The 12,616-nt window shown below is 40.3% G+C and overlaps 1 protein-coding gene across 1 annotated transcript in view; it reads left to right on the top strand.

Moving 5' to 3' along the window:
• Positions 1-12,616, top strand: part of DCDC2 (doublecortin domain containing 2) — a 72,044-nt gene that overhangs the window by 45,973 nt on the left and 13,455 nt on the right. The window contains exon 8 of the mRNA XM_009887220.1: positions 9,086-9,186. Within this exon, the coding sequence (XP_009885522.1) occupies positions 9,086-9,186 (101 nt within the window). The remainder of the gene's footprint in view (positions 1-9,085; positions 9,187-12,616) is intronic.

Here is a 12,616-nt window from a genome sequence, read left to right as displayed (position 1 = left end):
TGCTGACAACTTTTAGGATTAAAAAACTCTCTGTAATTGAAACAAAGACCATGTCACTGCTGTGTTGTCAAAGCAGGCAAAAACTGCTGAAGAAAGAAAGATCATCTTGTTTCTTATCCACAGAGATTTTACAGGGCCTGTAGGTTTATTCCTCACATAATAGGAGACAAAATTGCAATCTGTAGTGAAAAATGAGAACCTATGTTGCTGTTAGTGTGTATTGTTTCAGTGCTCGATCATGGTAGCCAGAATATACCAATGCCAGTGAGGAACTAAGATGATGGTAAACCTTGCAGCCTCTTTGTTTGAGCACATGGTGAGTTTCTTTGGGTTTGCTTTTAGTAAAATGAATATATTGCAAACCTTAAAACGTGCAAATAGTACTTGGCAACAGGAATACCATGTTGCTTAACTCACTGCAGGATGGAGTGTAGGTGTACTGATGCCCAGTTTGGAATGACTGGATGTTGTAAAAGGGTGTTCTAGATAGCTTAAAGAACCACTGTCAAAGGTGTTAGCAAAGTGGTTTTAAAAAGACATTGTAAAAGTGCGACTTAACAAAGTTCGATGGCAAGATTCACTCTATTAATCCCCTCTATTAATTACTGCATGTAAAAAAAACATACAAAGGAAAATTGAGTTACACTTGAGTTAGAATGATTCACAGAGAGACTGGGGATTCAAAGAGTAAGGGAGGCCTTCCCATTGAGTCACAAGGTTCAGAATGGACTCCCTTGCTTTCTGAACTCTTTCTCAGAGAGGAGTGTAGGTGCGGCTGGATCCAGACTTAGTCCCAGACTTGGTCAACGGTTTGTTTCTAAAGGTTTATATACGCAAAGTTTATGCAGTGTTTCATTAGCATCAATTCAGCATGCAATCAAAGTTACCAAGGCAAAATCAAAGTTATCATACTACAGAGTTATATGTAATATTGGTCACTTACCAAAGATCGGCCATTGGTAAACGGTCTCTCTGCCTCGAGGAGCAACCTTGGGAGGCGTCCCAGCTCAAGGGGAGATCACCACCATGCAGCCAGGCTGCCTAGCAGGGAGAGCTCAAAGAAGGGTCGCTTAAGCTGCCATATTTGTGGAATAAAGTGGTTGGCTCGTAGTCAAATTATATGTGGTGGAAAAAGTATGCGTGAGACTCCTTGTACCCACAACTTTCTTTGTTCCTTGGTAAGTGAGTCTTGTAAAAGCCAACTGCTATTCATGTATTAATTGGTGTTCCAAGCTCATATGCATCGATGCTCACTGTGTCACTCTGCTCCTTTGCGGGTTTTCAGGGAACAGATTGAAACTAGAAGAGTTTGTGGCCCAGCTATGTCTCAGGCCTTTACCTGCTTTGGAGCCTGTACCAAACTACTGCTAGCTTGGTTAGGGGATCGAGTGCATCCATCACACTGGACCAGGACAGACATTTCAGGGCTTTTGCATTTGCTTTTTGACAATTTTGCCCTCAGGACCAAGCTGTACCCAAGAGAAGGCTGAGTTTTGGAACAGGCCTGGAATTAAAAAAGATGTGGCTGAACGGAAGCTGCTTTATTAATTTCAAAATGCAAATGGTCTTAATGATCTGTCATTTAAATAAATGAATAAATTAGATGCTTAGAAACATGGAGAATAAATGAGGTGAATGACCAAAGTAAGGAGAAGGAAGAAAAAACCTCATATTATGACACGCGGTCCGTCCTTTTTGTAGCTGTTTATGTATAAAGAAGACTGAGCTATTGCAGCTGTCTAAGGCAGCTTTTCCTTTGCTCTAGCATTACCACATTTCCTATCAGTAGACTACTGCATACAAGGTCAATGTCTAGAAGCACCTTTTGCAGTTTCTGTTGAGGTAGTCAGATGTCAGGAATCTATAATGGTGTGAAATCTTATTAGAAATTCATTATTTTCTGAAGAGATGAACTAATTACTTAGAAGCTTGAGGCTGCAATAGTATCAGGTGAAGAAAAATATGTATTTTTTTAATATTCCCAACAGTTTCATATGTACTGCTACCAGTTTCTCTTTAATTCCATTACTTTTTGATGACAGAAGTCAGACACACACACACAGGCAAACCTATCACCAAGTCAGTGGCTTTTTGTTGGAAGTGGGTCTTGTACAACAGTGACATTTTGAGAATAAATAAATAAAAAAACACCCAACAAAAAAAAAACCAACAGAAAATAAAATTATGTTGTAGACAGGCATAAATGCACATCCTCCCTATTCCTTGGAGCAATCTATCCAATTTAATGAGCCACAGAATTTTTACATTTTGTTTTTAATTTGACTTAATGTTTTTATGAGGCAGCCTCTGTGGTAAGTCACATTATTATTTTTTTATAGTCACATTAAATTCCTTGCTTACATACGGAGCTTGCAGTTAGTAAATGCCTCTGATTTCCATAAAATATTCAGGGCAGGCTATTATTACAATGATTTTTTTTATCCCTACTGCTAAACTTCAATCAGTTTAAAATTTGAAAGGCATTAATGGCTGTATAATGTTGTAATTTGTGCTGCAATAAATGTTTTACTGTTAATGCTAGTTAGGAAAGGAGCTTATACAAGAGCCATTAATTGCTATGCTTAATTATTTAAAATATATAGATTTCTTATGAGTTAGTTCAATGTATAAGTCAATTACTATTTAATAAAGTCATATAACTTTCTTGTTGATCAAAGTGTACAAAAGGATTCCAGCTGAAATACTGAGTGACATCAGACAGAAAACAACCTTTGCACTTTAGCCAAGATTTGCTCAGTTATACATGCACCAATTCATTGCTGCTCTCTGTACATACTGAACTGAGTGACTGCACAATACACTGAACGTCTGTGTATTGAGAAAACTGGTAACATGTATCAAGTGAAATGTTGTTAGTCAAAATGTTTTGCGCATTTATAAATTTGCCATTGCTGATAATTAATCTGTTCTCTACCTACCAGGAGATTAGCCAGAAGTATAAATTATCTAGTAAATTCCCCTGAATGGCCGGTGAACTCCCTTTCACACAAATGAATTCTCAGGGGCTACAAAGCCAGCATAGCTGGCGTGGGTAAGGGGACGGGACAGGACAGAGTAGGTAACTCTGAAGATAAAGATCCTTGGCTATTAAGAGCCGTTATGCAAGAAGCATCATTTACAGTGGTCTTAGCACTGTCATAAATTGTATTTGTCCATTTGCAAGAAAGTCACAGAGGTGAAAGAGTATTGTATGAATACAGTACAACCTTTTCTCATCTTTAGTTAAACCAGCTGAGGACCGAGCTGCTTACTTTATGAAATACAGCTTGGACGAGTACAAAATCAGAAACCCCACACCCTATTTTTCAGTCGTCATCCTTTATAAGGTTCTGATCCAAACCGGACCACTCTGCCTTTCTCCTACCCGTAGCCTCTGGACCTGATTTCCAAAGAGCTAAGCCTTCTGAGAACATCCTCCCTCATGTAATTTCTCCACCTTTTGCTGTTGAAAATGTTCTCTTGCTGTTAGCGTTTGTGTGGCTCCATTGCTGAAAGCTGTAGAGGCTAGCCATAAATTAGGTGCCAGTGTTTCAACAGCTGTATTATTTGACGTTGCTTAGGGCAAGTTGAGTTGGTTCACTGCTTTTTTGAGACAACTAGCTGCCTCTCTTTAGTAGAGCTGCTATCAGGCTCCAAATGGTCCCTTTCCTGGTAACCCTCACAAGGCTTTGGGGAATTAAGAGCTTGAAACAGTCTGGATCCTCTTAGGATTTCATCAGTGTTTCTCTCTGTGGCATTACAGAGCTGTATAAGAGGTGAGAAAGAGCATAACTCTTGAAGAAGCTTGGTAGGAAACCACTTGTGGTTGCAGTTTTCATTCATCCCTTCAGCCTAAAGCCAAGAAATGCTGTAAGAATTCTTTTCCCAGACTGTAGACCCACTATCCAGAGTGTTAATAAATATTGTTTGTTGTAGGAATAAATAAGAAATCAAGAAAAATACTTGCCTGACAACAATGAGCATTTTTTCGTTGTTGCTTTTTGCTGCACCTCTGTCACAAATGAGTGTGGGTGGGAGCATCTGAACATAAACATTTGATTGCAGATAGGTATTAATAAAAAGACATTAATCTTCTCAGGCTTTCCTGAAGTAAGATGCCTTCAAGAAACTTAAATTGGCATGGGTATCTGCTGGCTTGTTCTTTCCTCCCCTTTGATTCTTTCAAGCTTCTAGTCTTCTGCTGCAAGTAACCCATTTTTTCTGCCTTCCTGCCAGTGTGTTGGACTCAATTTCTTCCCTTAATTTCCACTGGTGTTTTCTTATCTTTCTATTTGCTCTTGTACAGTTCTTCATTCCACACATTCCTTCTAACATTACTGTTCCCTTGTCATCTCCTACTGTGTCCATATCCTCTCTCTCCAGTTGGCTGCTCCTCTTGAATGCCTTTTCCCTTTTGTGATCTGTTCTTTGCCTTTCTGTGGGTTCTTCTTTCACATTCTTGCCTGAATTACTGAACATGACTCTGTTTTAAAATAATCAGAAATAATGAGAGATGTTTGTTTAGGTTACCTCACTTCTCTCTGTACACAGTGTAAAAAACAGTGGTGATGTTTAGCTCAAGACAGTCTGTTTTCACACAGTGACTGTCAAAACCTGAAAAATTCCAGTCTCTTCTGGTTGTCTGGACACCATAGCAAAATGTGCTCACAGAAGATCAGGAAAGTCTCAATAATATTTTTCTTGGCCTGTTGACAGAAGCAGCATTTACTGTGGCATGGATAACTGAGAACCTAACTGAAATAAATCCTCTGATTTATACTTGTCAGCAAAGCTGACATTTTGGACCTCAAAAAGCCCTTGAATCCTTTGCTGCCATTGTATTCTATTCAACTTGGAGAAAATGGGTAGAGTATGCCACTGCTTGTCTGTAAGGCTTGGACCCACGTTCCTTTCTTACCCCCTTTTAGAGCTCTTCTGCCCCAATGTTGCCATGACCTGACTGTGGCCAGTTCTCAATTAGTTTGAGGCACAGAAAGTGAGAACTAGCTCTTGTATGAGGAACGTGTTTAATCTACAATAATTTTTGAACTGTTTGGTGTAGGCATAAATGTTCCACCTAATGGAAGTGCTGGGAATTCTCTTTTCAGTAGGATAAACTACTTATTTCTAACTTCAATAGAAATTGCAATGTAAACCCATAACAATATGGAATGAAGACTTGCAAAAATGTTTTGGGTTTTTTTTTTGTGTCATGTATAGCGTTTTCTAAAATGCTTTCTTGGTTTTTCCTCCCTTAGAGATGTGTATAGAAACTGACTAATGATTCAGAGACAGAGATGTGAAATATTGCATCAATAAGAATTTTTTTTTGCGCCTTTTTTTTCCTAAACCAAAAAGCATTTCTGAAATATTACCTATAAAATATGAGACAAAATTACCCAACCTAACACATTTGCTTGGCAGGTGCTGAGTAACTCACAACACTGATAATAGTGATTAATGTGGTCTGCAAACTCCTGCTGACAAGATCTAGACACAGAATCACATAAACAAGTAATATGTTGGCCTTTCACTGAGCTGCCCTCCTCCAGATATTTGTAAATTTACATGCAAAAAGTGTAAATATTTCTGGCTGAAGTAAAGTAGCAAACCTAACAATGTTTACATTTTAAGCTATTTTCTTAATGCTCCATTTAATCAAGTTAATTTTTTGTAAAGTATTTTACAATTTTGGGTTTGGGGTTTTTTTTGTTTGGTTTTTTTTTTTTGTACCAAAAGACAACAGTACATGTCCTAGTGTAAGACTAATTTAATTCCTTGTCATTTTCTTTGGATTTTTTTATTTGTTCAAGTGTTACAACTTCCCCATTTTTCAACTAGTGTCATTTTTTTCTTCACTTGTTTTGGCACATTTCAGACTTAAGTGTTTTTCATCCTTCCCTGACTATTAATGGTACACGTTTTGGACATTTGTCTTCCATACTCTCCCATTTGTGCAGAGCTAAATAATTAATTTCCCTTTTGTTGTCAATTTTCTTCTTTCCTTAGAGAATTTTTTCCTTTCTGACAACAAATCTTTTCTGCCATCCTTTCAGAAACCAACTAACGATCTTTTGTGTTGTATACATTTGAAATATGCTATTCTTTAACTATTTGTTTTCTTCAAATAATATAGTTGTTCTGAAAATGGGATAATTTCCCATTTGTCTGAAAACACTGTCCTTGAAGTTTCTTTGGTGATTTCTGTGGTCGCTATTCTTTCCCATTGCAACCTGGCATCTAGTTTTGGCACCTTCCATTCTGTGGAAGAGTAGGGATGCTATTTCACTTTAAAGTACTTTCTGTGGAAGGCAGTGAACATTGGTATCCTTGAGAGATGCTGGAAAGTTGTGCAGAGCTCTTTTCAATTAATCGCTTTTCATTTATGACCAGCTTTCTGAGCAGACACCTCTTAGAAAGTGCTTGGAGGAAATCCCATGAGGTTTTGGGTTTGCTTATTGGACTCCCCATGTTACTAGCTTTTTGGATACACTGTTTTGAATGGGAGAAAGTTGGTTGCATGACCCAGGTTGAAACTTACTGACTTCTTACCTCTCCCTCACTCCCTCCTGGTTTCATGATTAAGGTTTTTGAAAATACTGCACATCTGTCTCCTTGTGCTGGGTTATTCAGCGTAGCCCTGAGGCTGATCTACTCTTCTAAGGAGAGGTGCTTTAAAATTGAGAATACTCAACTCTTGAGATGAATTTTGTGGATTTGGCATCTAGGGCCAACACATGTTCGTCTCCCTTGTTCTTCTTCTTTTGCCCTGCCAGAGAAAAAACAGATGAGAATTACCTCTACACCAAAATCCTTTTGCCTCTAAAGGCCAGACAATCCCCATTTTGGTTGAAAGACTTGGGAGTCTTGAAGGCAAAGGTATTATTGCAGAATCTAAATGGAATGATGGTGACATTAAATGCAGTTCTCTCAGACGCTGACTTGACTTTTCAAGTGAGCCAAGGAATCTAGGACAAGGTTATTTTCTTAGGTACTTAAGGGAAGGCCTTGAATTAGGAGAGTCACAACAGTGGCTTTCAAGGAACACATTACATTTTCCTCTCAGAATACAGTGGAGATCTATATCACAATTGAATGCCTATGATGAGAGGCAACGATTAAGAGAAACAGAACCTTCTGTCCCTTAGAGACCCCAGGAGAATGTGAAATGTGAAGTGCATTGGTTATTTGAAAAAGTATAGGTAGCACCCATTCAGATGCATTTTATTGCTACTCTCCACCGCTCCATGTTTTTATTGCTGAATTTGTCAAAAAAACCTATCTTGCAAAGGGGTCTGTAATGAGATATGTACATGTAGACTGTCCAAGATTTACCATACTGCCAGCAAATATTGTATGTCCTTAATTGGTTTCAATGGAACATACTACAATAGATGCATTATATTTAATAATCCGCCAAAAAAAGGAAATTAAGTAAAGAAAATTATTATTTCCATGCTAAGTATAAAGATGGGACCTTTTTCAAAATATGTGAGATGTTTAGAATAAGAATCCCACCAATGAAACTGAGAACTCTGTGGTATTTCCAACACTGATACTTTCAGAGGACAAGTAGTATAGATCTTTTGGTGGTATAGGGAGGTTCCAGTGGGCCTGATGCTCAGGTACTCAAGCTGCTATGTCCATCAGAAAATCTCTCTCCTAAGATGCAGTCAACAGTACCACTCTGAAATATCATTGTGATGTTCCATAGACTTGCCCGTTTCTGCCTCTTCATTTCAAACTATGAGAATGGCTTTCATTTCTGGTGCTCTGGTCAGTGGCCTGCAAGTAGACATCTAAGGCCGTCTGGATGAGCTGGCATCTCCCCTCCAGTTAGCTGTTAGCAGTGGTATGATATGCCTCAGAATTTTGTTCCCAGGGTAAACTCTTTTCTTAGCTCCCATAGTGATGAGAAAGTAACTGGAAAACTAAACTCCAGAGTAGTCAATGAGGTGGAATCCGGATTTCTCCAAGTCTTGGTTTGTCATCTGTTATTTTTCCTCCTTCTCAATGGTGCTGGTTTGGTGCTACACTAGGGCTGTTTATTTAATGGTGTCCAGCAATTTAGATCAATTTGCATGGTCAGTTGATATTATCAAGTTATTTTATTATCCTTTTATGAAGAATTGAGAGGCAGTCCAACACAGCACAAATATTTTTTGTCTTTCTTATTGTAGTTACTTGTTAATGTTGGATATGAACACATCAGCATAGGACCATCTGTCTTTCCTAGATAGATGGAGCGAGAGAGGGAGATGGTTTGGAGTAACCTGTGCTTTTAATTTCCGGACTGCTTTCAGTTTGGGGTGAAGGGAGAGAGGAATGTGTGTCACTTGGAAATTGTTTGTTTTCTATATGTACCTGTCTTCACTTTCCTAGTTAGCTGATAATGAAAGATCTGTATTAGAAACTTTGATGATCATGAGTTATAACTTACACTTGGAGGAAAAAAAAATACTCAAACTAAATGGTGTAAAATCTTTGCAAAATTTAATATGATTGTAACCATTAACCTTGTCAGCTAGGAGTATGTGCTTTTTTAATGTGAATGTCGAATTTCAGCTATAATTCTACTTGTACGTGCCCAAAGATTGGGAGTAACATTAATCCCAACTGTTTCTGTTAATCTTTTACTCATGTCCTAGTTCACCATGTTTGTTGTTGATTCAGGGCCTGAGATTTTTGCTAGATGTGTGTTATAATGCTATTTACCAGAAGGTACTATCATTGAGTGTAGAAATAGAAGTAATATGTTGTTGTCATAATGTATTAAGTTCAGATTCACTCCTGACCTTTTCCAGAAGTGAAGAAACTTCAGATCCAGGGCTTTGTTCAGTCTCTGTTTCTTTCCCTCTTCCCTTCCCCAAATAGTGTAGCATGTAAGTATTTGTTATTAAAAAAGGAAAGGAAAACAAATTGACAATAATGGGAGATTGAAAACTTCACTAAAAGAACTGTATGGGGAATGATGGGTCAGCTCAGAAACCTGCTCTGAGACAAAATTGAATGCAGTTCCGTAGTTGTGCCACACAGTGTCACAATTGGACTTCACTTCTTCCACTCTGTATCTTTCCCATTGCAGGTGAAGATATTTACAAAGCCAGAGAACAGGGGTCTGAAATGTGGGGGGCAGCTGAAGTGCAGGAAGATGAAGATACTTGTGTAGAAGTTCCGCTGGACCAGGTATTGATCGAGGTTTAAATCAATGGCTTTTTTTTTTTTTTTTCCAGAATCACAGGTTGTGTGTTGTTTTTCTTCCTCCAATTTCTTTCAAGTGTACAGCATAATTCTTTGTGCATGATTGTAACATCTTAATGATACGGCTTCTTTTATGGGAGCTTTAACAAATCTTCCTTTCTCTGTTAATGTGTTAAGTATCAGTTACCTTTTCATTGGCTTCAGAACTGCTCTGAGACCCCTTACAGGGGATTAGGGAATCAGGACTCCCTACTGTCACAACCTACCAAATAGATCCACCTGGATCACAGTCCCTTTGTACTGGTGGAGCAGTGTAAAGGGACTATGGCACAGAATCAAGGTCAGAATTCCTGCAGTCCTGAACTACAAACAGGCGAGAATTTATCTGATTTTTAGTAACACTGCCAGCACTTTCTTCTATTGGAACAGCATGGTACTTGGCCACCTTTTTAATTGTAGGGCTTATGTGCAATAAATGTTGACTTGCTCACAAGACAGTCCTTTTTGTCATGTTACGTGTTTGTAGGAATTTGCCAACTTGTTCAACTTTGTGTCCAGTCCACAAGATGTTGCATTGTGCTTCTGGTATCTGTTGATGATGGCTTGGGGCCAGCCACCTAGGCCACAAGCTAATATTTCTGATCCATGTTGCAGTGTAAGGAATCACAGTTTACCCAATAGATTTCTCAGGCAAAAAGTCATCCCAACAACATAAGGGATTCTTGGGCAATTTTCTAACTTCCTGGTGGTCAGCTCGGTGCTGAGGAACAGTTGTAAATGTCAGATTGTAAACAAATGGGAGGAAGTTAAAAATAGGTTTGTAAATACACCTTAATTACCCAGGGCAACATGATGGAGCGCAAACAATCCAGATTTCTGGAGTGTGTTGGAGACAATTTTTTGATGTAGGTAGTGGGATACATGATAGGAGAGGCATTCTGCTGGATTTGCTACTCATGAATAAAGCAGAACTGGTTGGGGATGTGATAGTGGCAGCCTTAGTTGCAGTGGCTATGAGATGATAGGATGTAAGTGCCTTAAGAAAGTGGGGATGGCAAATAAAATAAAAGTCCTGGAATTCAGGAAAGCGGGCTTCGGCTTGTTTGGGAAACTGGCAAGGAGGATGCTGTGTAAGGCTGCCTTGAAGTGCAGAGGAACGCAGGAGATCTGGTTGATTTCCAAGGGCATCTTCCTGAAAGCACAAGAACTATCCCCAAGAAAACAAGCAGGCATAGCAGGAGGCTAGTTTGAACAGAGGAGTCCTGACCTTATACTAAAAGAGGTAGAGAGGGGGTGGACTGCTAAGGAGCAGTATAGAGACATTGCCTGGGCATGCAGGGATCGAATTGGTAAAGCCAAAGCTTGTCAAAAAATGGAAACTGATGCATGTGACTGGGAATAACCAGCCTGGCCCTGAGCCTGGTGTAGCTGGCTCCGAGCCTGGTGTCCCTGGCAGGACTTCAGTTTTTGTGATCATGGGTTGGTTTACACGACACCAGGCCTGTGGGCGACAGACAGGGTACACCTGTCTCAAAGAGAGGAAAAAGATTTTTGCACAGCAGTTGGCAAGGCTCATCAAAAGAGCTTTAAACTGGATTTGAAGGGGAAAAGGGGTAAAACCAGGCTCGCTAAAGACAAACCTAAGGCAGCACATCAATGTTTGTGGGACAGCATGCTAGCGAGGTCCTTCAGTCTGCCATCCCAGGAGAGGGAGGGGATGGAGTGCTATGTGATAGCAAAGACATAAGGGATATTGATGGGCTAGAAATCATGGAAGTGCCTGGGAATGGTCAGGTAAGAATTAGGGCTTCTCTCCACAAAAAGGTGTCGGGATCAGTTGCACAACTGAAGTGCATCTACACCAATTCAGGCAGCATGGGCAACAAACAGCAGGAGCTGGAAGCCATTGTGCAGCAGGAAAACTATTATATAATTGCCATCAAAGAAACATGGTGGGATGATACACACAACTGGAGTGCTGCACTGGGTGTTTATAAACTCTTCAGAAGGGATAGGCCAGGAATGGGAGGTGGTAGAGTGGCCCTGTTTGTTAAGGAGTGTTTTGATTGTCTTAAGCTTAGTGATGGTGATGATAGGGTGAATGTTTATGGGTAGGAATCAGGGGGAAGACCAACAAGTCAGATATAATGGTGGGAGTCTGTTATAGACCGCTCAACCAGGATGAAGAGGCAGATGAAATATTCTGTAGGAGGCTGGGAGAAGTCTCACCATCACTAGCCCTTCTTCCAGATTTCTGCTGGAAATACAAAACAGCAAAGAGGAAACAGTCTAGGAGGTTCCTGGAGTGTGTGGAAGGTAACTTCCCAACACAGCTGGTGAATGAGCCAACTAGGGAAGGCACCCTGATATATCTGTTCATGAACAGAAAAGGACTTGTGGGTGATGTGATGGTTGGAGGCAGTCTTGGGCATAGTGATCACAAAATGATAGAGTTTCCAATTCTTGGGCAAGTAAGAAGGGGGGTTAGAAGAACTGCTGCCTTGGACTTCCAGAGGGCAGAATTTGGCCTGTTTAGAACCCCAGTTGACAAGAGTCTCTTGGGAGGCAGTCCTGAAGGGCAAAGGAGTCCATGAAGGCTAGACATTCTTCAAGAAGGAAATCTTTAAGGTGCAGGAGCAGGCCATCCCCATGTGCTGAAAGATGAGCTGACGGGGAAGAAGACTGGCCTGGCTGAACAGAGAGCTCTGGCTGGAACTTAGGGAAAAAAACAGAGCATCTATGACTTTTGGAAGAAGGGGCAGAGCACTCAAAAGGATGTTGTAAGGTTATGCAGGGAGAAAATTAGAAGAGCCAAAGCCTGATTAGAACTTAACCTGGCTACTGCCATAAAAGACAATTAAAAAATGTTTCTATAACTACATTAACAACAAAAGGAGGGCCAAGGAAAATCTCCATCCTTTATTGGATGCAGGGGCAAATATAGAGACAAAGGATGAGAGAAAGGCTGAGGTACTTAATGCTTTCTTTGCCTCAGTCTTTAATAGTAATACCACTTGTTCTCTGGGTACCCAGCTCCCTGAGTTGGATGACAGGGATGGGGAGCAGAATGAACCCCCCCATAATCCAAGGAGAAATGGTTAGTGTTCTGCTACACTGCTTAGACACATACAGGTCTATGGGGCTGGATGGGATCCACCCAAGGGTACTGACGGAGCTGGCAGAAGTGCTCACCAAGCCACTTTCCATCATTTATCAGCAGTCCTGGCTAACCGGGGAGGTCCCAGTTGACTGGAGATTAGCAAATTTGACGCCCATCTACACGAAGGGCTGAAAGGAGGATCCAGGGAACTGCAGTCCTGTCAGTCTGACCTCAGTGCCAGGTAAGGTATGGAGCAGATCATCCTGAGTGCCATTACATGGCACATGCAGGACAACTACGTGATCAGGCCCAGTC

Source organism: Charadrius vociferus, unplaced genomic scaffold, assembly GCF_000708025.1.
Source record: "Charadrius vociferus isolate BGI_N301 unplaced genomic scaffold, ASM70802v2 scaffold1086, whole genome shotgun sequence".
Lineage (NCBI taxonomy): Eukaryota > Metazoa > Chordata > Aves > Charadriiformes > Charadriidae > Charadrius > Charadrius vociferus.
The sequence above is the reverse complement of the archived record's forward strand: the minus strand, read 5'-3'. Positions and strand labels throughout refer to the sequence as shown.